Here is a 27320-nt window from a genome sequence, read left to right as displayed (position 1 = left end):
GGCGGGAGGGAGGGTCTCTTCAGAAACACTTGAAGTTTGGGAACCCGGCGAAAAGTAGATATTGGAAGCACAGCTTGTTATTCAGATAAGATGGTATTTACCCACACACTGCAGCTTGCTTCTAAAATAATAAAATTGTTGCCCACTTGAGGCATGTTTATGTGAAAAATCACACCTCTGCACTTGCTTTTCAGTTGTTGTTTTTTTAAAAAAAAAATCTCTGAGCTCCTGAATTTTTTCTTTCTTTCTTTCCTTGAAGTGTTCCTCCACTTCAACCTCCCCCAGTCTTGGGATATTTTCAGTGTAAACGATTTTAGCATAAACAGTTTATTTGAGTGTGTGTGTGTGTAAAAAATAACGATAGTAAAAGAAAATGCAAACTAAACTCAGAAGAGAGAAAAAATAATAAAAGGTGTACAGAAAAAAATGAATATAAAAAGGTAGCTTCTGATCTTCATCACAAGTACAAACTTCATAATTCATCATCCCCTATGCAAGTATCTTTTCTTCACATAACTCATCCCTTAGGCATACACAAATACATAAATCATTAACATTTCAGTCGTAGTGTCAGCGAGAAGTCCATAAAGGTATCCCAAGATTTATCTCTTATTTTAACCGTGGTCAGTTTCCTTTAAAAGGTTCTGCAGTTGAGAGCATGATGGTTCCCTTTGTCTCCCAGCACTCAGTCTTAGGGGAAATCACTGTCTTTTGGTTTTCTTATGAAGAGCAGTCATCTTCTATCTTCTCTTTAACCAGAGAGGTTCCATGAGTCCGGTCTACTCACTGACCCTTGTGAGTAGAGAGTGGAGCAATTGTCATCTCCACTCATTCACAGACGTCTTAGCTCGCCATTCCTCACCCAGAAGCCCATCGATTCCTCAGACAAGAGTCCCACAGCAGTTCAAGTATCTGAACATTTAAATCACCAGCATCAACAAGTCTGGTTCAGACTAACATTTCAATTCTCCATTCTTGATATTTGTTACTGTAATTGTTCTCTTGAAAGACATGACAGCGTGGTTGAAATAGGAACTCTGGAAGTAACTATTGATTTGGGAGAATCTGAACAGGAGCATTGCCTGTGGTACCTCTTCCATTGCATAAGATATAAATGTAAATAAAGTTACCAATTCCCATCTCATGAACTTTCAAGAAACCTTTATAATAAGCAAAGCTAAAAATGTTAAAGAGTCACGCTAGGTGACTGGACAATGAACATAAACCCTAATTTGACTTGATTGTCCCAGTTCCCACACTCTTATGTCACAGCAGCTTTTCTGTTTTTCGAGGACTCTGAGGTGAGTCACTGTTTGCTTTTTGCAGCCCCCCAGCAGAAACAAGAAGCAAAAAAAGAGTCCGATAGCTCATCTGAGGAGTCCAGTGATGAAGAACAAGAGGCTTCTCAGGTATTTTTTCATTATCTCGTGTATAGGTTCACTTAGCATCGTTGGATATTTTGTCTTACCTTACAGGGAGGGAGGGAAGGAGGGAGCAAGCAAGGAAACTGGGCACCTGAAGATGGAGGAAGCAGTCATTAGGAAAGAGTATGATCCAAGTTGTCAGGAAGATCTGTGGTGCTGGTGGCTCCAAACGTGGACAGCCAGTGGGCTCGAGATTCAGGTGAACATCCTGGCCCAGTGGAAGAGGTCAGGGTTTTGTACTAGTCGGCCTCCTCAGGGTGCCGTCGGCCAGGCAATGCCGGCTGACAACCCCCAGGGGGAGAGCCTTCTCTGGGCGCGCCGACCCTCTGGAATGAACTGCCCCCGGAGCTGCGAACGGCCCCCGACCTTCGGTCCTTCCACCGTGACCTGAAGATGTGGTTCCAACAAGCAGGCCTGGACTGACCGTGGTTTTATAAATTTGGTTTTTATCGGCTTAAATTGTTTTTTATTTCCTTATTTATTGTTTTAATTCTTTTTTAATCTTTGTATTCTATGTTTTTTTAATTTTTTATTGTTGTGAGCCGCCCTGAGTCCTTAGGGAGAAGGGCGGCATATAAATTTTAATAATAATAATAATAATAATAATAATAATAATAATAATAATAATAATAATAATAATAATAATAATAATAATGTTGTTGGGAAAGGGATAAGAACAAGGAGCCAGACATCAGTCCTGGAAGAAGACAGCCCTGAAGGAGGGATGGAGAGCCAAGTGTGACAGCAGAGCCAAGAGCAGGGTTTCTGTCCTTTCCTGCCAGGTTTCATCCCAGAGCAAACAAACACCAAGGAAAGGGCAACGTGCAAGGAAGAATATCAGAGCAGCCAGAAAAGGAGTGGAGGTGGATTCCTGGCAGTGAAAGAAACCTGGCAGGAAAGGAAAGATCTGAGAAACACAAAGATCAAGTAGTGGCTTAAGCAGGCTGAAGTTGAGGCCTCACTAGGCCTGGAAAGCACCGCCCCCAGTCTAATAATAGGAAACGGCGAAAGCGGTGCCCCAGCCAAACCAGCTGACAGCAGGGATCTCATCCATGAGGAGGAGCTGGTTGATGGGACTGGTATCAGTAGCACTAAGAGAGAACTGACAAACTAGAATAGGATGCACAGGAAGGAAGTCTTGAAGGAAGGGAAATAGCGAAAGGGATATTTAGGCTCTACAGATACAGTTGCAAGAAAAAGTATGTGAACCCTTTGGGATTACCTGGAGTTTTGCATGAATTGGCCATAAAATGCGCTCTAAACGTCATGTAAGTCACAACAATAGAAAAACACAGTCTGCTTAAAATAATACTACACAAACATTAGCTGTTGTCATGTTTTAATTGAACATAAGATGGAAACATTCACAGTGCAGGGTGGAAAAAGTATGTGAACCCCTAGCCTAATGACTTCTCCAAGAGCTAATTGGAGCCAGGAGTGAGCCAACCTTGACTCCAATCAGTGTGATAATATTGGATGTGTTGCTGACAGCCGTCCTACCCTTTAAAAAAACACACCTATTTTGGGTTTACTGGTCTCAAGGAGCACTGTCTGATGTGAACCATGCCTCGCAGAAAAGAGCTCTCAGAAGACCTACGATCAAGAATTGTTGACTTGCATGAAGCTGGAAAGGGTTACAAAAGTATCTCCAAAAGCCTTGATGTTCATGTGTCCACGGTAAGACAGACTGTCTACAAATGGAGAAAGTTTAGCACTGTTGCTACTCTCCCTAGGCGTGGTCGTCCTGTAAAAATGACTGCAAGAGCACAGCGCATAATGCTTAATGAGGTAAAGAAGAATCCTAGAGTGTCAGCTAAAGACCTACAGAAATCTCTGGCACATGCTAACATTTTTGTTGACACATCTACAATAAGGAAAACATTGGACACCACGGAGGAAGCCATTGCTGTCCAAAAAAAAAATATTGCAGCACGTTTGAAGTTTGCAAAAGATCACCTGGATGTTCCACAGCACTACTGGCAAAATATACTGTGGACAGATGAAACCAAAATTGAGTTGTTTGGGAAAAACACACAACACTATGTGTGGAGAAAAAAGGCACAGCACACCAACATCAAAACCTCATCTCCACTGTAAAACATGGCGGAGGGAGCATCATGGTTTGGGGCTGCTTTGCTGCCTCAGGGCCTGGACGGATTGTTGTCATTGATGAGAAAATGAATTCCAGAGTTTATCAGGACATTTTGCAGGAAAACGTACAACCATCTGTCCACCAACTGAAGCTCCGCAGAGGATGGGTAATGCAACAGGACAATGACCCAAAGCATACAAGTAATTCAACAAAATAATGGCTTCAACAGAACAGAATACGCCTTCTGGAGTGGCCCAGTCAGAGTCCTGACCTCAACCCGATTAAAATGATGTGGCATGACCTTAAGAGAGCGATTCACACCAGACGTCCCAAGAATATTGCTACACTGAAACAGTTTTGTGAAGAGGAGTGGTCCAAAATTACTCCAGATCGTTGTGCAGGTCTGATCTGCAACTACAGGAAACGTTTGGTTGAGGTTATTGCTGCCAAATGAGGGTCAACCAGTTATTAAGTCCAAAGGTTCACATACTTTTCCCACCCTGCACTGTGAATGTTTCCATCTTATGTTCAATTCAAACATGACAACAGCTAATGTTTGTGTAGTATTATTTTAAGCAGACTGTGTTTTTCTATTGTTGTGACTTACATGACTTTTAGAGCGCATTTTATGGCCAATTCATGCAAAACTCCACGTAATCCCAAAGGGTTCACATACTTTTTTCTTGCAACTGTAGGTGTAGAAGAAAGAATGGAGGTAATCAGAACTGAACTAAAGCAGAATAGCGTAATAATAATAATAATAATAATAATAATAGTAGAAAATAAGACAGAAATTCTGGAAGACCGGGGAATGGCCATAAAGGACAGGAAGAAGGGCTGCTGCGGAGACAGCAGTCAGATAAAAGTGGCCTGAGCCAGGAAAATAACGAGAAAGCATCTTGGGCAAGCTTCTCCCTGGTTTACAAGGGAGACGCTGAAAGACTCTGTTCCTATAGAGCAGGGGTAGGCAACCTCGGCTCTTTTATGACTCATGGACTTCAACTCCCAGAATTCCTGAGTCAATTATGCTGACTCAGGAATTCTGGGAGTTGAAGTCCATGAGTCATAAAAGAGCCGAGGTTGCCTACCCCTGCTATATAGAGTCTACTTGGTGAAGCTGGCAAAAATAAAAAAATAAATCCGAGCTAATGAAGGACAATAGAGTAGAGTTTAAGAAAGGTCTTAGAATGGTAAGATGAAAGATAAAACTTATTGTAAATAAAAAAAGTGATAGATAGTCTTTCTTTTATGGTAAAATCACCTTTCCCGTGAGAGCTGACAAGTGTGCTTGTCTGCATAATCCATGAACCTACAATTTGCCTCTGAACAAAGTCAGAACTTCCACAGTTAGCATGTTGATAGCAGCCTTTCTGAACTTATACTGATCAGGGTGGGTGGATTGATTTAATGAAAATGAAAAATACAGAGCTTTAAATGGCTACAGGGGGAACTGTACTATGCGTACAGCAGCAGTTTTCAGTTGCAATTTCAGCCATGCCTTAGCTGTAAAGTTGTCTTTATGAGCAATGTGTGGTACCAGCTGTAGATCTGTGACACGTTAGACTTGCATGCAATTATGGGACTGTAGTAATCCCGAACAACCTCCCATATGCCTATTTAAGAGGGAGAGAACAGCGAAGCAAATTTATCCTGCAGGTCATAAATCCATACAACATATAAATACTTCCCCTCCTTTTCTAGAAAATGGAAGCGTTTAACAGCTCCCCAACTCTGTTTGCCTTTTTTGAACAATTGTGCTGGCAGCCTACACACTTTTTCATGGCTTAGCCCACACATTAGAAATCTAATGAGCTTGTGAAGGGGTTGCCTTCACGAGCTCATTAGAAGAAGAAAGCAAAAGTTTTGAAGGAACTTGCACTTGCATGGCCATATGTGCGCAGCTTGAGCCTTGTGTTGTGTGTCTTTTTTTCACCAAGACTTTAAGTTCGACAGCCCTCTCCCTTCAATTTGCAGCCAGAATGTTGCCCCCTAAACTCATGTATCCAAGTAGCTTGTTGCGAGAGGCACCTTTAGAAATGATACAGGGGGACATGAGTCCCATGGGAATGAAAACTGGCTAAATTTAGACTGCCTCCCCCCTATTGCAACCACCCCACCCACCAGGACAGGAAGGCAGGGCATATTACAGGCTCCCTCAATTAGGGCTTGTCATCTGATGAGACCACAAAAAAGGGCCTTCTCAGGTCTGCCATCTTCAGCTTGATGCCTTGCTGGCATCCTGCCATCAAAGGCTAGGAGGGAGGAGGAGACATTGTGGGGGTGGAAGGAACAGATGGGCAATCAACCTGCTTGTGTAGTGATGGGTAATTGGGAGTAGGGAATGACAGCAAAGAGCAGGACAGGTTGGAACCAGTTTGTGCCAGCACCCAAGGCCATGCAGCCTGAGAAAGAATGTGAATTAGCCTAAACATCTCAGCGTTCTCAAAACACTTAAGCCAGGGGTCCCCAACCAGGCCAGGGGAGCGACAGGCCGGCGCGCACATATGTCGGCCGAATGCATGTGCAGCCCAGTTCCCCTCCCTTCCCCCCAGCCAAACCGCCAAGTTACAAAGGTTGGGGACCACTGACCTAGGTGAACTCTTATTGGTTGAAGAGAGACTGGTCATGGGGGGAGGGCTAGGATACGGGTAAACTCTCTGTATCTTTTGGGCACTGAAAATTTAGTTTTAGCCTGATTCTACTGCAACTAACATCTTTTAGTAAAAGAATGTCACTTCAACCAAATGGAGTCGAGGGTCTTTCTTTCCTAAAAAATTGGACTGGGGCAGGTCTGACAGATGGCGCCTTCTCTAGGGAACAACCTTTCCCCCCAAGATAAGATTGGCCCCCACCCTGCTTCTTTTCCAAAAGGCCCTAGAAGTGGCTATGTCAGTGGACCTGGGGACCACCAATGGAAATGGAGCTGATTGAGTGGCTAATCTAAGTGTGCTGTTACTATCATGGAGGATGCAATAGGGTTTTTAAAATGGTTTTATTATGCGATAGATCTTTTATATGTCTGACTTGGGCGGCTATATACATTTGTTTAATAAATAATACATCTAAAACAGCCTTCCTTATCCAGACGCTTTCATACATTACTGAGAGTGGAGCTCTTTCCCAAATTCCAGTCAGGATAATCGACATCAGACTTGGAAGGCAACAATAAAAGTTTAGTTCTCTGGTAGATCTTTGTTCTTGCCATCTCTCTCTCTTACGTGCTCTCTCTCACACACAAACACACAACACATACTATTTGCCCCAGCCTTCATGAATTAAGCATTCAGAATGACAAGCTGAAATTCCTTTTCAGAGGAACAAGTTGAAAAATACTTCTTCAAATTTCACATGTCAGCACTGCTACAAAGTTGTAAAAAGTATTGAACTAAACCGATATTGATCAGTTTTGCTAATTGAAGGGACTCCGATACATCACTCTGTTAATTGCCCCTGTTATTAATCATATGTGCGCACATGATTTCTTTCTCTTTTCTCCCCTCCTAGTCTCTCTTAACGGGGCTATCAGGTCCTCGCAAGATCCAGGCATCCGCTGTGGCAGCAAGTCCTCTGCTATCCAAACAGGGTTCCGGGAAAGTTAGTAGTCTGACTGTCAGTGCTCAAGCAAAGTCTTCTGGGAAGCCGGCTCCTGCTGATAGCTCATCTTCGACTGACAGCTCTTCAAGCGATAGTGAAGGTGAGGGAACAGGTTGGCTTTCAGGGAACTGTTGGTAGAGAAGACTAAAAGAAAGGCAGTTTTTAGGAATTATCTGGGTAATCCTGAATGGTCTCACGGTCTCCTGCTTTCTAGCCTGCTGCCTTAACCACTAGACCAGGGGTAGGCAACCTCGGCTCTTTTATGACTCATGGACTTCAACTCCCAAAATTCCTCAGTCAGCTGACTGAGGAATTCTGGGAGTTGAAGTCCATGAGTCATAAAATTGCCGAGGTTGCCTACCCCTGCACTAGACCAAACTCTGGTGGCTATGGAGCATCTGAGACTAGGGAATGTATAAATTCTTAATGTAAAAATAATAATATAATGCAACATTTTTCAAATTGTTAGTCTAAATTTTAAGCCAAAATTCTGAGATAAAGATCTTTTATTACGTAGGAAGACGTTGTGCTGATAAAATTCATTTTTCTTTTAATTGGGACAGATTAGAATAGAAATACATCTAGCTAGGTGTAACTGTACAACAGACTTCTGTAAATTAGAAAGTATGTCTTTCCTGAAAGTTAATTAGGCCAAGCCTTTCCCCAGGTTTCCTTCCAAATGTGTCACATCTGCAACTTCTGGAATTCCCAGGTGGCCTTAACAAGTGCTTTAGATTGTTTTCCTTGAACAGGGCCTAGAGCAGAGGTAGGCAACCTTGGCTCTTTGATGACTTGTGGACTTCAATACCCAACATTCCTGAACCAGCCATGCTGACTCAGGAATTCTGGGAATTGAAGTCCACAAAGTCTACACATCTTAAAGCTGCTGAGGATGAGAAATACTGTCCTAAAAAAATCTTCAGTTGCCCAATACTGTACTTTTATTGCTGAACTTATTTAATACAGTGTTGAGCTTAGATGGTGTTGTATGAGGCCACTGACTGTCCAGATTGTGTTATAATTACATTTCTGATAGTCCAAATCAATGTGACAAGGTTCCACATTGCATAACATTGAGATACAAAAGATATCTCATACCTACACTAAAATTGTCTAAGACACATGTGGGCAACTTCCAGTCAATAAACGTGGTTTATTTCCTTTCTTCAATTTGGCGGGTTTGGCTTTGAGGTGATGAAGGAGTTAGGGGTGTGATGGGGTGGGATTAAATTTGGGGCCATTGAGAAGTGTTTAGAATAATGTTTTCCTACTCAAAATTATTATTAACCCACTAAAGATCTAATGCCTCTATTTTGAGCCTCTGTTCTTTTTCTTTAATGCCTAGTGCTCAAAATCACCAATTTGCCACCAAGTATTGGTGCAGCCATTTATGGACAAGGAAGATCTGGAAAAATTAATCCAGGGAGCTATATTCCTCCATAGGGCACAGGCTATCCATCCCTGATCTAATTCTATGATGTGTATCCTAAATGGAGGTGTAGGATGGCTCATGTAGTCCAAATTCATTTGGCCATCTTTAAATGGCTCATCACCATCCTAGCATCTAAAATGAGAGTTTTGATTCTGCAGACCGTATCACCAGGTTCATTCATGTCTGAAGAAAAGGACAAATTCTGCCCTTCAGTCAAATGATTAAAATAAGGGCCTCCCACACTGGGAGACTTTAGTTTCCATCTACAAAATATGCCAAACTGTTTTTCTACTGTGTGCTCAAAGAAGGCCCAAAGAGAATAAGGTTTTGCAGATTAGTCCCAGGAGTGCGTGCAGATAGAATAGTTACCATATTTACATGTCAGATTTCCCTTTCCTTTGCTGCCTGCTTAAATTATTCCCTAGCTTGTAAATGGAGGTGGCTGTGAAAGCTTGACCAAAAAAAACCACAATCCAAAGTTCTAGACTGTGTGAAAAGAGAAAGATCAATGGGCTGCCCGAAGGTGTTGTTGAAATGGGTCCCTTTTTGGTTTTCTAGCAGCACTGGGGAATCATGTTAATGCTAAGCTGAATTCTTCCTATTTCTGGGACCGTTTGACTTATAAAGAGTCTTATGACAGCCTAAAAGCTAATCATCAAAAGGCTAACCATTTAGAACATGAAGCTTAACAGATACTTTTACATGTGGCATATTTGAACATGTGCATAGGCGCACTACAGAAATCTTCTCCTTAAGGTAACATTGACATGATTCCCTCTTTTTTAAAAAAAATTAAAAATTAAAATCCAATCCCATACTTCCCAGCCATTAGCCAAGTTGCCTGGTAATTTTAAGACAAACATATCTGGAAAGCGTTAAGTGGGGGGAAATGGCATTTAAACTAATTGCACAACCAGAAGACAGAATCCTGTAGCTGAGGATTTCCTGGAGCAAGAAGAAATGGGAATATAGCCATGACTGAGTAAACCCTTGGATTTGCAGCATGCTCAGTCAGCAGCTGCAAAGCAGCCGAGCATGGGGGAGCAAAAAGCTTTTATAGCTTATGAACACGGGCCATTTCTTTAAATATCCTTCATTCATAGTCATTCATGTATTTTGATGCTGAGTTGGAATAATTTACCCACAAATCGGCAGTGCTGGAGGGACGCGGTGGCTCAGTGGGTTAGGACGCTGAGCTTGTCGATCAGAAGGTCGGCAGTTTGGCGGGTCGAATCCCGAGTGCCGTGTAACAGAGTGAGCGCCTATTACTTGTCCCAGCTTCTGCCAACCTAGCAGTTCGAAAGCATGTAAAAATGCAAGTAGAAAAATAGGGACCACTACGGTGGGAAGGTAACAGCGTTCCGTGTGCCTTTGGCGTCTAGTCATGCGGGCCACATGACCACGGAGATGTCCTCGAACAAGCGCTGGCTCTTCGGCTTTGAAACAGAGATGAGCACCGGCTCCTAGAGTCAGAAACGACTAGCACGCATGTGCGGGGGAACCTTTACCTTTACCTTTGGCAGTGCTACTCTACGGGGATCAGGTTCTTAATAGTGGCTTAATTGTAAAAAAAAAATATTTCCTTTTCTACAGAGATCACCTCGTTGCCTTCTTCTGGGAAGGAAGTGGCGGCTGCTAAGGGAAAGGGGCCAGGGAAGCGAGGACTGGAGAGCACCAGCTCCAAGCCGCCCCCAGCCAAGAAAGCTGCCGCAAAGGCTCAGAGCAATGGCCAAGCCCGAGAGACACCTGCGGCACCGTTGCCAGAATCGCTTGCTCCATTGTTCAGATCTCTCCCTGGGAACAAGGAGCAAGGAACCCAAGAAGATGCCCGGGCTAACCCTGTGGCAAAGGCCAAGACGTCCAAAACTGGAAAGAAAGAGAAGCCATCCAAGAAAAGGAAACAGGCCGATGGGGACGCTGGCCCTGAGGTTTCAAAGGCCAAGAAGCTTAAAGTGCAGAGCGAGGAAGAGGCGCCGGTAAAGAAGAAGAAGAAGAAGAAGAACAAACCCAAGTCTTCAGACGGTACCAAATCCACAAAGAAAAAAGATAGCAAAGAAAAGAAGTCTGATAAAAGTGAGAACCCCATCCCTACTCCAACAAAGCTAGGTGCTGATTAATGTTCCTGGCCCTTTCCCCCCCCCCCATTATTTAGTGCATTCTGCTGCCCCCATGTGGTAAAGAGGTATTGCTTACCAATAAGCAGTTGTTCTAAGGGACGCGGTGGTTCAGTGGGTTAGGACACTGAGCTTGTCGATCAGAAGGTCGGCAGTTTGGCAGGTGTAACAGAGTGAGCGCCTGTTACTCGTCCCAGCTCCTGCCAACCTAGCAGTTCGAAAGCACGTAAAAATGCAAGTAGAAAAATAGGGACCGCTACGGTGGGAAGGTAACAGCGTTCCATGCGCCTTTGGCGTCTAGTCATGCCGGCCACATGACCACGGAGACGTCCTTGGACAAGCGCTGACTCTTCGGCTTTGAAACAGAGATGAGCACCGGCCCCTAGAGTTGGAAACGACTAGCACGCATGTGCGGGGGAACCTTTACCTTTACCTTTAAGCAGTTGTTACCAATTCATTTGTTGTGTTGGTAAAGGGAAGGGGTCTTCAAACTTGGTCCTTTTATGACTTGTGGACTTCAACTCCCAGAATTCCTCAGCCAGGCAGGAGTTGAAGTCCACAAGTCATAAAAGGGCCAAGTTTGAAGATGCCTGGTAAAGGGGAGTAGTGGGGAAAGGTGTATTCAGTATATGCAACCAGTGGTGGGATTCAGCCAGTTTGCACCACTTTGGCAGAACTGGTAGCTAATTTTGCGTTGCCCGGGCCAAGAATGGATTTACGGAAGCGGCATCCACACAGAGAACCGGTTGTTCACATATTTGAATCCCACCACCGTATGCAACACACTGATGTCCCCACCTTATACTTGTGGAAAGAAGCTATCCTAACATGACTCCAAAGAAAAAGAATTAAGTGAAAAGGATAGGCAAGAAGGCTTTTCAGAAGGTATATTTAGGTCTGTTTTTTTAACATTCTGCTTTGCTTTGTTTTGTTTTTTTCAGCCACTTCCTTCCTCATTGTATGGGCTTAGTCTGCTTTAACTACTTCCCCTTTTCTATGGTGCCCTCAGTCCTTTTTGAGCCCCAGGATCTGAACTGATTGCAAATTATCTGATCCCACCCTGATCCTCAGGGTCATCTTCCTTTTTGTTCCGTCCAGGATTGGTCCAGAACGTTTGGATGTACTGCTTCATACTTTCCCTTAAAATGTGTGGTGTTACACGGACCTACTTTGTGATTGCTCTGTAATGTCCCTTATTTTGATCATAGGCACTTTTGTGTGAGCACACGAGTGGTGGGCCGTTGCCTGCTTCTTGGGACTGAGAGAGAGTGACTGGCCCAAGGTCACCCAGCTGGCTTTGTACCTAAGATAGAACTAGAACTTTCCTGGTTTCTATCCTGATGCCTTAACCTTATACCAAAGCGGCTCTCCTATTTTAGAGGGTTTTTTTAAAAAAAAATATAGAAGAACAGAGTTTAAATCAACACAGAACTAAAATTAAAAACAAGCTTAAATCAGCTGCTTTACTTTATCCCCGTATGAATTAGCCCACCAGATTGGTTTTCCTCAGGCACCATCCCAAACAAGGAGTCCTTTGGTTTTTGGGATTTGTTCAAAACCCCTGAGTGTTCCCAGCTGGAGCCGTGCTTTTGGTAGAAACGCTTCTACTTTATGAAGTGGAGGTATTACAGCCCTTCCCTGTATTTTAGAAAAAAAGCACATGCTGTCCTGGGTACAAAATACAACCCTCCTCCTGTGTTTCACCTGTTTTGATAGATAATTACCAATGATTTCTTTCCGATTTTCTGGCTAGAACAGATGGAGGAGGCGGAAGAGCCGAGCTAGGATATGTCTTAGGAAATGGCTTCCCTTCGCTGCATGGCTTTCAAAGTGAAATGGAGGCAGCTTTCCCAGCTCAGGCATATGCTGACAGTTTTCACAGATCGAGCAGAAAAGGATCCTTCAGATACAAAGGCTGCTAAATGGTCATATTCAGCAGTAGCTGAATAAATCCTGAATATCGTTGTAGAGGAGTCAGTCTTAAGAAGGCTGCATTTAGAGAGCTGCTACAAACACTTAAGAGAGAGGGAGCTGCTAGAACACCATCAATCTTGCTATTCAAAGAGCAGCTCAGTCATTCCTGCCGAGACATTAGAGTTTCCTGCCGAATTTCCAAACAGAAATGGCCACAGGCCTCCTCTAGCAATTGGAGAACAAGAAGGGAAGAGGCTCTTGTATGGAGACTTCAGTTTTGCTGATCTTATCCTCTCTATTGAGGGAGGAAGGAAGAAAAAATTAAAACTTCATACTCTGCTTCACTTGACTAATGTGCACAAGAATAGACTATAACGCTTTAGAAATGTACATGTAAAAAAAGGGGATAGAAACTATTTATCATGTATAAAAATCACCCATCGATTCTACTCTGCGTGCATATTGCCCTCTTTTAGATTTTCTGGTTTCTATCCTATTTTTGCCAGGATGGCCTGTGAATCTGAGCAAACAGATAGAATATATTTATACAGATATAAACACATAAAAAGACAAAAATGCAGAAGTAGCATTGACTTTTGATGCTTGTTTCCTTTACAGTACTTCAGAAACAAAGTGACCCAACATGCAAATAATTGCTATCTTAGATTCAGTAACTGTTGTGCCTCTTTTTGTAATTGGCAATGTGTCTCTAACATTGTTGTGTGAGAATTCTGGCTTATTTTTCCATGGCTTATTGCTCATTCCGTAATCCTGCACAACATTTCCATGGGGTTTAGATCTGGACTTTGGCTAGGCCATTCCAAAATATTGAATCTTATCTTCCTCCTTCCATTATATTTTAAACTTCCTTGTAAGTTTGTACCTTTGGGATCATTGATTTATGAATTTCAGCTTCAACTAACAGAATAGTTAGGTGATATTATCATGTAAAACTCATACATCCTTCAATGATGGCAAATCATCCAGGTCCTGAGACAAAAAAAAACACCTGCCGACTCATGACATTGTCATCTCCATATTTAATAGTTGATATGAGGTTCTTATTTTGGAAAACGATACTTGGTTTCCTATGTACCCATTTTTGCTTCATCTGTTGATAGAACGTTTCTGTGGAAGACAAACTATATTTTGGCTAATTTGAGGTGACCCATCGTTCTTTCTCAGCAGTGGCTTTGACTTGTTATTCTCCAGTTAATCCCATTTTTAGCAGTGTTTTTTTGATGGAGTCATCAACATTGACTTCAGTCAAGATAACAGGGAACTGGAAAATCATAGAGGTTCTTTTGCAATTCTTTATGACTCCCTGGATGAATTTATGCTGCACTGTTGTGATGTCAGCAAGGTAACTCATCTTGGGAAGATTCACTATTGTCCCAGATCTCCAATTCAAGATTTAGTCTCTGGTGAAGGCTTAATGGATTTGTAACCATTCTCAGACTGATAAGATTTTGACTTTTTTAAAATGGAAGTCTTCAGAAATTTCTTTTGAATAGGGCACGACATGCCCTTAAAATCTGTGTAGTAAGAATACCAGAGTCTCATAGTTTGTGATTTATATTTGGCAGGGCTATCTCAAATTGATCTTGATTGTGTAATGATGCACTCATACCAATGACCAAGTTGCTTTGAATTGTTTTTTACTCGAAATGAGGAATTACTTTTTCACATTGGAAAATGTTGGATGCTTGTTTATGAAACAAATGGAACAAATACGATACCACTCTTTGGTGTTGTGCATTCACTCAGACTCTATATATCAGTAGGTAACATTCAGTGGTGAAGGTATGCAAATCTCTTAGAGGGAACTTTTTTTTCCAAAGCATTTTCTCTGTGTTACAGTTCAATATAGCTTATGCACTTAATACTTTTGCCCTCTGATTTGAACTGTTTTTGGCACATGTTTCTAATTGAAAGCAGACTGAGCCACAAGCTTTGTTGTAGTTGTCTACCAGCTAAGATAACAGAGAGATGGTATATTTCATATTTCAAGCACATTCTGTACATATACTTAATTGCATTGCTGACTGTCACATTGGTTAGCAATATAAGGCAGCCATGCTTAACAAAATTACGGCTATTCTGGTAGATTCTTCCTACCTGTTGATAAAGTTGTTTGCTTTTTCTGTTGGAAGTTGCCTTGAAGCCATAGAGATGAATGCCGTTTTTCCACAGCCTGTCTTACTGTCCTCAGTTGACATGGTACAAACTTGATAGTCAACAGATCTGAAGTTGGGGAAAGCTCCTTTAGATCTAACTCATCCACAGCTCTCATTTGGGACCCACGTTCTTAAGCAAATATCGCTCATAATGGGGTGGGGGAGGGGGAATGTCTTCTAGATGAGCTCTCATTTTTTAGAAATCCCCAAACTATATATATCTCTATGCTTAATTTTGACCTGTATTTAATCAGGGCTTTTAGGATATGGATCTGTTGTTAAATTGTAGTGAACCTCCAAGATAGCTGTCAGGCCTAGACTGAGGGGTTTTTAATTGGGTTTTAAAGTTTTAACTTTTGGGCTTAAATTTAATTAATTGTTTTAAATTTATTTTAACTTTTGTATTGTATGGTTTTAATTGCCCTGTAAACCGCCCTGAGTCCTATGGGAATAGGGCGGTATATAAGTCAAATAAATAAATACATACATACATACATACATACATACATACATACATACATACTGCGACTAAGTCAGGGGTAGGCAACCTCGGCTCTTTTATGACTCATGGACTTCAACTCCCAGAATTCCTGAGTCAGGTGACTCAGGAATTCTGAGAGTTGAAGTCCCATGAGTCATAAAAGAGCCGAGGTTGCCTACCCCTGGACTAAGTAGTACCCCTTCTTACCTGGTGTCTTCTAATTTGAAAGGCTAATTACAAGGGTCACATTCAATTTCTCCTCTTACTCTTTTGCGGTCCTTTGTCCAAACTAACATTACTACGTCTTTCAAGGAGATTCTAGTCTAAATCGGCAGTATTTATTATTTATTTATTTATTTTTGGGACTTATATGCCGCCCTATCTCCCAAGGGACTCAGGGCGGCTTACAACATTAAAAACAACAATACAAAAATTAAAAAACGAATTAAATAACAGCCCCAAAATAAATTAACTACAATTAAAAATTAAAACATATTTAAAAACCCATCATCAATCCAGGTCAGCCTGATGGAAGAGAAAAGTTTTGAGGTCGCGGCGAAAGGACCAGAGGTCCGGGGCCATCCGAAGCTCAAGGGGAAGCTGGTTCCAAAGGGCTGGTGCTCCCACAGAGAAGGCCCTCCCCCTGGGGGTCGCCAGCCAACATTGTCTGGCCGACGGCACCCTGAGTATTGGTCTCTCCTGTCAACGAATTCTCTGAAAAACTCACTGACCTTAAAAGTCAGAATATATCTGTAGAAGTGGGAACCTAAACATGAGTTAACTATGTTCTTTTTCTCTCCAGAGTCCTTTTTCTACTCCCCTAGCACTATCTCTGTTGTTCTATTTTTATTTTTGGAGGCTTCCACCTTTCCTTGCCTGTATCATGATTTATAAATTCTCTCTCCATCACTGGGGGGTGGGGAGGAGTTCATTGTACAGTAGTCATAGCAACCTGCCTTTGACCATGCTGGCAAGGACTTTAGGGAACTAGGTTCAACATATTCAGAGGGTGACAGTTTAGGAAAGGGTGGATTAGGATTTTTAGTCGGCATTTTTAAAGTAACAGCCATACTGTCTCTTCAATTATTTGAAGTCACTCTAGAATGAGTGTATAATACATAGTGAACTCAACTACAAATACATTGCCAAATTAGATTATAGATGCTGAAAATATTAAATTATCAGAGGAGCACCATCTTATTTCCATTAATGGAGCAATCTCTGTAGTTATTACCTTAAAACTACAAAAAGAGCCAGGAAGCTGCAAATGGTCAGCTGGTGTATGCTGTGTCTTAATGTATGTGTCCAGATAGTGAAGCAGATTTGGTTTCACCCTGGCTATCCATGATGATGATGGAAGGGACCTTGGAGGTCGTCTAGTCCAGGGGTCAGCAACCTGAAACAGTGAAAGAGCCACTCGGAACCGGTTCCCTCACAAAAGGAAAAACTGGGAGCCGCAAAAGATGTGTGCACATACGTGTACATGCGCGCATGCGCAGAACAGGGTTTGACTGAAGAGTGGAGCCAAGGCGAGATATGCACCTACCCTGCATATTTGAATTGATTGGTTGAAATTTTTTAGTCCCACTTTTTTTTTTTTTGGACTGCACATGGCAGAGGACTAGGAGCCGCAGGAGATGGCTGAAAGAGCCGCATGCGGCTCCGGAGCCGCAGGTTGCAGACCTGTGGTCTAGTCCAACCCCCTACTCAGGCAGGACTTTTCCCAGACTTGCCCTCAACATTCCAGATATGCTTGAATAAAGTTTGCAGTGTGAGGACCATAAAAACTGTTTTATTCACCCCACACCACCCCTCCACAGTGCTTGTCCCTGTCAGCAGGCAATCACTAAAAGTTCTTGTGGGCTGTCTTCAGCTGCTTAATCCTTCAAATTTTCTTGCCATTCCTTATTCTACCCCTTATTTTGCTATCCTAGTTAGTGAGAAAATAAATTCCTGAGACCTCAGTGCGTGGATTAAATCAGCCACAACACAGTGAAACCTCATTTGAATGGCCCATTTGAGGAGAAGGTTTTGAAGTACATTACTGGGGCAGTTTATAGGCAAGTAGTATAAATTGCTCTGTAAGGATTAAATGAAGGAAAATTAATTTAACCGCCTCATCTGGAATATTCATTTGCAGTGCATTTATCCCTTATTGGAAGGGTGGGTGGGGAATCTCTGAATGCCAAGTAGTTCCATTGCTCTTGAAATCTGCTAAATGCGGGTCTATTCAAATCAAGATATTTCTGCATATAATATTAGCAAAAAAATTCCAAATGCAATAAATAGGGGATTCTGGTGTAAATCTGGATGTTTGCAGAAAGACAACTGACAGTCCTAGATTTTTCTAGCACAGCCTCAGCACTCATTCATAATATGAAGGTTCTTAACATGTTGTAGTAATCATTTCCTTATATGGCTTTGGAATCCAAGAAATAAAGTATCTTGGGGGATTTGGTACAGCTGGTCCTGCACTTAAAATCATTCAAAACTGGGAATGTGCTTTTATGTGGCCCCAGAATGTTTTTTTAAAGACGTAATCTGAATTGTTTACCCTGTACTGTTAAATGTCTTACAGAGAAAAAGAAGAAGAAAAATGTGGAGAGACCTGATGCAGATGGGTCACAGAAGAAAAAGAAGAAAAAGAAGGTAGGAAAAAAATATTCTTGTTTCGAATTGTTTGTGTGGCATATGTGTCTGGTACAAATTAAACTCGTCTGGTGTTTAAATTAAGTTTGGTAATTTGATGATCCTTAATCGTCAACCAATACAGGATTGAGCTGAAGGAAAATCACCCCACCATTAATTGGTTTAGTTACAAGTCCTGAGCAGGTACATATTGAATAGATCAGTAGACTTTGAGTAACTGTTCTCACCATTCTGTATTTATCTGACTCAGAGACGTATATTTACTTCACTGTGTATATAGAGCTATCTCCAGACGTGCCACTTTTTTTTATGCTCCAAAATTGTTTTCAGAGCAGAGGTGCACAATTTGAGGCCACACGTGGCCCCCAGAAAACTCCCTAGATTGTTATTAATGTGATGGACGAGGAAAATTATTAAATGGAAGAGTAATTATCTTATGTACAAAAACAGTGCTTCTAGCAGACCTCTTTAGGGAAGAAGTACTTTAGCCCAGATAGTGGATTGGGTAATATATCAAATGACTCTCCTAATATAATCTAAAAGGCTTACTTCTTCCCGAGTTAAGGATTGGAAGGGATTAAACCAAATCAGAAAGGAAGTAATAGGTTTTATTGTTGTTTTTGTTATTTTAGAGGTCAAGAATTCTTTAACATGAAACACATTCCATCTGTTCTCTTGCACGCAAGTTGAATAGGGCAAATTACTCTTGTTCGGCTTGTTTTGCTTAGCTTTTATCCACCCTCCAGAACCTTCAGAATGTATTTACTCAAAGGTAGTCTACTCTTTCCCCAGAAATGTATTTTTCTTCAACACAAGTGAAAGCCAAACTCTGCTTTTGAAACTGAGTTCTTTTCCATTGAAGAATTGAAAAGACTCTGGGTGGTGTGTTTTTTTTCCCCCCAGCACAGTCTGTATTTCTTAGCACACTATTATCTCTCCGTGTTATGTGTGAAAAGAACAAATTGAAATCATTTGCTTTGTGATTCTTTCAGAAAATGGATAACCTTCAAAAAGAGGCATGAACATGTAAGTATACTGAGCCACCCCTGCAAATTATATGTTAGATGAGTACTCCTTAATCTATTGCCCTTCAGATGATAACTGCCATCATCCTTGATTCTTTCCTGTTTTGAGTCGGAACAAGAGGAGCTGTAGGTATGTCAAGAGATTATCAGACCAGGAAAGGCAGTTAGGTGAAACTGGGTTCAAAGTGGGTGAATGGGAAAGAAATAGTTTTTCTTCCAGAATTTAACAATGATTTCCACTAGTTTGCCAGCAGCGCTTGAAAGAAAAAAAAAATAGAAATTGAACGCTTGCACAATAATTGTCCAAGTTGTAATAAACTCAGTAAATCAGATAACAGAATAACAGAGTAGGAAGGGACTTTGGAGGTCTTCTAGTCCAACCCCCTGCTCAGGCAGGAAACCCTATACCATTACAGACAAATGGTTGTCCAGTCTTTTCTTAAAAACCTCCAGTGTTGAAGCACACGTAACTTCTCAAGGCAAGTTGTTCCACTGATTGTTCTCTCAGGAAATTTCTCCTTAGTTCTAGGTTGCTTCTCTCCTTGATTAGTTTCCATCTGTTGCTTCTTGTCCTGCCTTCAGTTGCTTTGGAGAATAGCTTGACTCCCTTGTGGCAGCCTCTGAGATATTGGAACATTGATATCATGTCACCCCTAGTCCTTGTTAGAGGTGGGAATGTATTTAATATGCGGTGGAAGGGCTAAGGAGCAAAGAGAAAAAGTAAGATGGGATCAGGATTTTCATTTTGTTCTAAATTTGTTTTGAAATGAGTCAACCTATTGTACAGCCCGCACAAATGTTTTCTGTTTCCCCCCCCCCCCACCTCTAAATATCAAGGAATTGCATAACTAAAATTTGACACAATCAAGGGGGTTTCTGGGAGAGAAACAAAGGGATTGGGAGCCATGCGTATCCTGGAGGTATTATCTTCAAAATTAAGCAGGGAAATCATTTGATGGGAAATCGTTCAATCGTTACAATAATAGGGAGTCACTCTGGCTCAGGGTTGTATTGTGGAGTCCTTGCTATTCTTTGGGCTTAGTTGTTTGCTTGCAGACATTTCATTATCCAAGTAGGTAACATCGGGGCCAGTGAATGCGGAGTTTGGTCCCTATTAATATAGAGCACCTTACGCTGCCAGTTTTTGGTGGGGCTGTGGTTTTCTCCTTGGTAGTTCCTTGATTAGGATATTGTTACCTGCATGATTGTTAATCCCTGCTTATCTGGATAGTGGTTGCTGTGGAGAGGATGTGTTCCAATAGCTTTATATCTTTCTTAGATTTTTTATTGTCTCCATTAAATGGTGTGTAAATACAGTTTATTTCCATTCATGGTTGATTTGTCTGAATGCCAGGCTTCCATGAATTCTCTAGCATTTTTCAACTTGACTTGGCCTAGGATGCTCTCAGTTTCCCAGTTGAAACTATGGTTGAGTCTGTCCAAGTGTTGTGAAATTAAGGAGTTTTCATTGCGTTCATGAATGCGCTCTGCTAATCTCCTGCCTGTCTGCCCTACAAAGTGACTGTTGTATTTAAGATATTTTGGAGGGCTTTTAGCTGGTTTGTGTTGGCCAGACTGGGCAGTCATCCGGGTTAGGAAGACAGACAAAAATAATCCAGAGGAAGGCAGTGGCTAACTTTCTTATTCCCAAAGAATAGTGTGTTTGAAAGCACCTTGAGTCAAAATTGATTGAAAGGAGAAGAAAGCAACGGCAAATTACTCCTGTGATGCTGTCAGAAAATCTGCATGTTTGTAATTATCAGAGTTGAGCTGAAATTGATCTCAGTTTTACTTTATCTATATTAGTTATTATGTTTATTGATTTATGGTTGTAATGTAGTGGGGTTTGAATTAATTTAACCAATACCTTAGCATCGTAGACATCATGTTTACATTAGATATTTATAAATTACACCTCTTCTCCGTCTGATGACCTCCAGGTATTTTTGACTTCTAATGTCCCATAATACATTATCCATCACAGCCTATTAGAGCTTTGGTCCCATATTTGGAGGGCATTGGGCTGCTGTAAATTGCATTACCAAAATTCTCTGTACTCGGATGAGCATAGCTTTGAACTTGAGAACCTACTGATTTCATCAAGTTTTACATCTGCTACTTTTAGCTTTTCTTTCAAGATTTTCTGGTACCTTCCATTTTAGGTAACTTCAATCAGAGATGAAAAAGACAAGTCGTCTTTTCTGGATTTGCTGAATATCCAAATTCTTTTGGAATTTGAAACTCTTCTTTTAACCACCTTACTTTTGAGATGACCTGACAAACTTTCTTCTTTCAGCCCAACATGATTGCCAAATTCTAAAGTAGAGCAATTAAAGGTTGTTGTTGTTGTTTTTTAAAAAAAGTATAGGAATCCCACATGTTCTCCCACTTCACCACCGCGGTGCTTTTCCTAATTTCGTCTTTTGTCTCCTCTCTGCAGTGGCTTTGTAATTCAAGGTGAAGAATGAAAGTACGTTCATCATAAAGGAATTATTCATTTATATTTTTTAAACAACAAAACCAAATGTCGGAGATTGAATTTAATTTATAACTATTTTTACTGATGACTTTTAAAGCTAAGAAACTGTGCTTCAAGTGACCTGGATATGGGCTTGGTGGAAGGATACAACTTGTACCATTGAGCAAAGTGATCTGGATGTCTGAAGAGATCTCAGAAGAGGCATGTGCAGAGACAAAAAGTTCATTTTGTTTACTGAAGAATTTCTAAATTCCTGTTTCTCCTTCCTTTCTTCCCTTTCCTTGACACTTAAGAGTTATATTTTTAAAGTAACACCTCATCCCTTCCCTCCTGCTAATTTTTTTTAATCAACTTTTTATTTTCATTTTTAGGAAGTTTGTCCCTCTATGTCCAGCATGTACAAAATTGTGTTGTCTCTCGATTGGCTTTCTGTCTCATCTTTCCTCTTTTTATTAATAAAAGATAAAAGATTTTGATTGAAAAAAGCAGATTTGTGTGTGTAAAACCTAAAAAAGAGTGCAGTCTTTCCACCACACCTGCACATCGCTGATGATTTGGCAAGCCTCTGTGAACTCATACTGAATATGGTCATGCTTTATGTTTGCCTGTTTAATTTTGAGACAGTCCAGGTTCTCAGGCCTCAAATTTTCATAGGAAAGTTTATGGAATCTCACTCTGTATTCCTCTGATTGGTTAATATTTAGTGGGACTAAGAGTTGTTTTTGTATTAGTCCTAGATATGGAAATGATTCTTAAGTCATCCAGTCACCAGTGCCTCTCCCACTCTACCTCCATATAGATTTCCAACCTCATACTTCCCACAAGGGTCTTAAAAATGTCTGCAGAGTGGAATACCGGAAGCAAAGTGGTATCTGTTCAAAAGCAGCCAGGTTATGAGTGAAGAGCATCTACATTATGCACGAGAAGCAACTAGATTCTGCAATTTTTATAAAGTAATGCCCCCGTGTTATTGTTGTTGTTTTCATACCCAACTCTTTTTTTTTTCCCAATCCTGTTCTGTACTAGGAGTGATGCTTGACGGCACTGCAACAATTTTGATAGGAAATTCCAACCTGACTGTTCCAGGTAAAGGAGGCTACTCCTTTGCAGTCTAACCAAGAAACCCACTGAAACATTAAGGTTCTTCCTCCCCCACTAGATCATGACAACACAGAACTTTGTGATGTCGGGGAAGTTATAATTATCTGACCTTGAAAACCGTTTGTATTATTTTGGATTCCTTTTAATGTTTAGATATAAAAGATGTAAAGCAGCAGCATTTTACCTGCTGCTTCTGTGCGCGTCTCAGCTGACCTTATTACATTGTCCTGAAGGAGGGAAACCCAAGAGAAAGACAATTAATTAATGCTTCTGTCAAAAAGGTACTTGTGTCATTCTAGGAAAGAAAAAGACTCGTAGTAAATAAACCTTTCCTGGAAGAACTGGAGAATTAAAGACAGGTCTCAGATGTAGGGGTTTTTTTGCATGTGGTGATTCAGAAGAGGATGACGCAACTAAAGATCCACATAGATCTCACCTTTTTTTTTAATTTAAAAAGGTGAAGTAGGATTGAAAACGTCTTGATTTGTCACCTGTGCCAAGAACCGAATTAGAGAATGGAAGGGGATAGTTCTTTCAGTTCCTTTCAGTCATGGATGGGGAGTCTGTTCTGCTATGATTCTAGTCCTTTTGGTTGGGTTACATCCTCCATTCTGTGGTGCTGAAGGGCTAGTACACGGGTCGGTAACCCGCGGCTCCCAGCCATTTGCAGAGAGACAGAGACAGACACTTTCGCTTCCCTTCTCTCTCTCTCTCTCTCTCTCTCTCTCTCTCTCTCTCTCTCTCTCTCTCTCTCTCTCTCTCTCTCTCTCTCTCTCTGTGTGTGTGTGTGTGTGTGTAAAACACTGTTCTTCAAGAAGCTGACAAGCTTATTGGGCAGGGCTCCTGCCTTTGCTGCATCTCCGCAGGAAGCAGCAGAAAGCAGGATAAGAGAGAGCCAGCCCAATAAGAATGTGTGTCAGCTTGTCCAGAACAGCGTGAAGCCAGTTTGCCAGGTGAGCAGAAGATCGGAGGGGGGGAGGGGAGAGAGAGAGACAGAACTCATGCACAGCAGCCTCTATTTCTTTTTAATTAAACTCTTCAGTCAAGTTCCCCCCCCCTCGCGTGCGCGCGCAAGAGTTTTGCGGCTCCCAGTGTATTTATTTTCCCTCTGGGAAACGGGTCCAAGTGGCTCTTTGAGTGTTTAAGGTTGCCGACCCCTGGGCTAGTGTTTGGCACCTTGGTAAAAGCCCATGATATCCCATGGAGTTTCAAATGCCCTATGCTGTTTTAATATCTACTTATGTCCACAGGGTAAGCCATCCAGACAAGGGTGGCATATAAATTTAATAAATTATGAAACATTTTGATGATACCTGCTCTAATTCTAGAGAAGCAGTTGATAGATCTGCACTAGTTCCCAATGCCTCTTTTACATATCCAGAAAAAGGCTTGGGAGAGGTCATCCCTTTTGTTAGGAACTTAGTATGAATAGCCAGAGGAAAACTTTCATGAAATATGCCCAATTTTTCAAAGGACATTTGTTCGGCATGCAGTAGAGGAGTTTCTGCTGTGCTTGCAGTCGTCTCCCTCCAAGCTTCTTCAACCAAGTCTTGAAGCATGGGAAATGGCTTTATGCTACAAATTTCATTATTTCCACATTAACTCTGACATGTTGGCTAGTACCCATTTGCTTCATTCCTCCAAGAGATCCACTAGCCATCACAATCAGTTATGCTGAAAAAGTGGTTATAGCGGCTTAACCCACTTGTGTACTGTTTGCCAAGGTTTTTTTTTCCCCAGTTCATAAAGGTAAAGGTTCCCCCTCACATGCGTGCTAGTCATTTCCAACTCTAGGGGCCGGTGCTCATCTCCGTTTCAAAGCCAAAGAGCCAGCGCTTGTCCGAGAATGTCTCCGAGGTAATGTGGCCGCCATGACTAGACACCAAAGGCGCACGGAACGCTGTTACCTTCCCACCGTAGTGGTCCCTATTTTTCGACTTGCATTTTTAACGTGCTTTCGAACTGCTAGGTTGGCAGAAGCTGGGACGAGTAACAGGTGCTCACTCTGTTACACGGCACTCGGGATTCAACCCGCCAAACTGCCGACCTTCTGATCAACAAGCTCAGCATCCTAACCCACTGAGCCACCGCGTCATACAATTGTTCATGTTGTTAGCTGCGAAGTTGTGTCCGACCCATCGCGACCCCATGGACAATGTTCCTCCAGGCCTTCCTGTCCTCTACCATCTTCTGGAGTCCATTTAAGCTCACGCCTACTGCTTCAGTGACCATCCAGCCACCATTGTTCATACAATGCCCTAAATCACAAACTAGCTGCGTAGGCAAAAATGGCAGATATTTGGTTTATGCTTTAATGCAGGGATCTCCAACCCCCGGTCTGAAGACTGGTACTGCTCCTGGCCCATTGGGAACCAAATCGTGCAAGGGGCAGGTGAGCGCTAAAAACCATCCCCTCTTCTCCCCCACCCCCCGCTGCTACTGCCGGTCCACGGAGCAGGAAAGGTTGGGGACAGCTGGTTTAATGTATTAGGCTACCAGAGACAGTACTGTATGTTGTTACAAAATATGAAAACAATAATACAAAAGGGGAAACGTGTTTGGAACGGGTTCTTCACATAAGTATTTTTAAGTAAGCCCAAGTGTTTGTTTTGATCCTTGTAATTACTCCATCCACACCTGCATAACTGTGCAGTGGCATTTTGCATCCACTGGATCTGACCAAAGTATATTAAACCCTTCTCTATACATTGCACCTTGTGGCGGTCAACCTAGTGTGGATGTCAGCAAAACAGGTGACTGGCAAGGTTCACTTTCTCTTAAGAATTTAACCATGGCCTCAATCCTTTGCACTGTTATTCTGGAAGAAAGCCCATTCAAATGGTTGCAACGTGCCTCTGAAGGTCATGCATGGGATGTTCTGTGTAAGCCATTCTTTATATAGATCCCCTTCTCTGAAGTCTGCAGTGGCCCAAAAGAAAGGCAGCATCCCCATCACGCTTGCCTTCTGATTGCACAGGCAAATGAGCGTGTCAGGAATAATAGCATCATTAGCAATTACTGAGCAAAATACCGCAGCATCTTCTTTCTGCATCTGCAGTTTTTCAAAGGAGGGGATATTCAGGCAGCCTGCGCGTTGCTAGAATATGAAAGGGTCAATCATCCACTTCAGCAGAAGAGTGCTTCATTAGTTGGTTACTTTTTTATTTTGCAGAAGCTTATAATTAAAATCATCTTAGTTTGTTATCAGTGATTATATATTCAGTGTATATCATTAACAGAACATAGACTAGGATTGGTTGTATAAACTTGAGAGTATCAATTAGAAGTATGTTTTAAAAACTTCTTTGCTTATCTAACTTGCTCAATAACAACTCTAAAGATTCTTATGTTAAAGATACTACTAAAGAAGGCATGCATACACACAGATTAAAGTTTAATACTCTACTAAGCTTTTCTTGGGGAAAAAATAAGCTATCTATGCCACCCAGTTAGAAAGGTTGTCCAATGTGGAGTAAGGATGTCTCCTTGTAAAGCATGTTCCCCATCCTAGCGTCTATCAAATGTATTGTGTAATTGCAACCTTCAAGATCCCTAGAGCAGTGTTTTTCATTGGCTCAGTTGAACCCAACCATCTTAGATTGCCAAGGTTCAGAAACATTGTCCTACATGCTAGCCCAGGGTTCTGACCTTGGTAATCCCAATGCATCTGGTGGGGATCTGTTCAGGAAAGCTTTTTTAGTAGTTTTGTTCTAATCGTATAAATAGTAAATAAATGATATGAACAGGCGGGCTTTGTAAAATCAGGAGAGGCAATCTGAGGGAAATAAACCTTGCAAAGAAAGCATTTGGGAGAAATGTCATCTTTGCCATGTTTTAAATTCCTATTTGATGGCAAATGGAACTATGGGACAGGATTGATGATGAAATATTTGCAATGAATGAACTTCTCAACCGATTAGCCATTAAAATCTGGTGGTGGGGGGAACTTGATTATACAGGGAAACATCTAAATTTCTTGCTTGTGTGTTAAAGTCCTGAATAAGCATAAGTCACTTTTCTAAAAGAATAATTTTGCACTCGGTAATAATTAAGCTACTTTTCACCCTTCCCTCCTTTCCATTTAAGGATAATTCTTAAACTGATAAATCTAAAAGCAGTTGCTACTACAATAATTCAGGAAATCAACATCCAGGCAGAGCAAAAGTGAAGCAAGCTGAAGATAATTTGGCTTTCTTAGGCTGATGAGCTGGCCTCCTCGTTTCATATTTTCTAAGGAGAAAAAAGAAAAAAGGTGAATGGTAACCACATAGTTCCAGAAACAAAACTATTAATTTTTTTAGAGATCTTAGTCTAGTTTGGTTTCTCTAAAGTGGGAAAGTCCATCTCATATTTTCAAGATACAAAGCAATCATGTATGTTTTAATCATATCCTATGGATTACTATAGCATTATTCACTTACCCATGTACTGCCACAAACTCCTTTTATTCAGACCATTCGCCCTGCAAGTTATTCTAAGCAACATTTATTTAATGCACAGCTGTAAATATTTAAGGTACCATTACAATAAACTTGATCAAACCAATTCAAGCAAGTTGCTCATTTAGCTTTTATATCCATACATGTGTTCTTCACACATGCGTATATCTAAAAAGCTTTTTTTTTGTTCCAGCATTATGAAGCGTAAAGACATTTATATGTTCTGCAATCTAATTGGAGCTGCATCGAAAGAATTATCAAGTTTGGAATCTGTGAAACCTACACATCCAGCAGTATATTAGGCCAATTGGATGCAGTCGAGATATTTTTTTTTTCCTTTTCTTCAGAACATTTGAACTGCAACTCTTTATTGTATTGTAGATATTTACAGCTAATGTA

General features: G+C 41.4%; 1 protein-coding gene across 13 annotated transcripts in view; it reads left to right on the top strand.

Moving 5' to 3' along the window:
• Positions 1-26708, top strand: part of TCOF1 (treacle ribosome biogenesis factor 1) — a 61062-nt gene extending 34354 nt beyond the window's left edge. For 7 of the 13 annotated variants that reach the window (XM_083354350.1, XM_083354345.1, XM_083354344.1 and 4 more), the window contains 6 exons: positions 1327-1409; positions 7021-7210; positions 10136-10615; positions 17807-17877; positions 18870-18903; positions 21343-21860. In XM_083354350.1, the coding sequence (XP_083210476.1) occupies positions 1327-1409; positions 7021-7210; positions 10136-10615; positions 17807-17877; positions 18870-18899 (854 nt within the window). In that variant the 3' untranslated portion in view covers positions 18900-18903; positions 21343-21860. Of the gene's footprint in view, positions 1-1326; positions 1410-7020; positions 7211-10135; positions 10649-17162; positions 17289-17806; positions 17878-18869; positions 18904-21342; positions 21861-22407; positions 22724-24802 lie in introns of those variants that run through there. The other 6 variants (XR_014491413.1, XR_014491414.1, XM_083354347.1 and 3 more) reach the window with 6 other exon arrangements.
• Positions 26709-27320: the final 612 nt, after the last annotated feature.

This window comes from Vipera ursinii (assembly GCF_947247035.1).
Source record: "Vipera ursinii genome assembly, chromosome: 2".
Taxonomy (NCBI): Eukaryota; Metazoa; Chordata; class Lepidosauria; order Squamata; family Viperidae; genus Vipera; species Vipera ursinii.
This window is presented reverse-complemented; position numbering and strand designations above follow the sequence as displayed.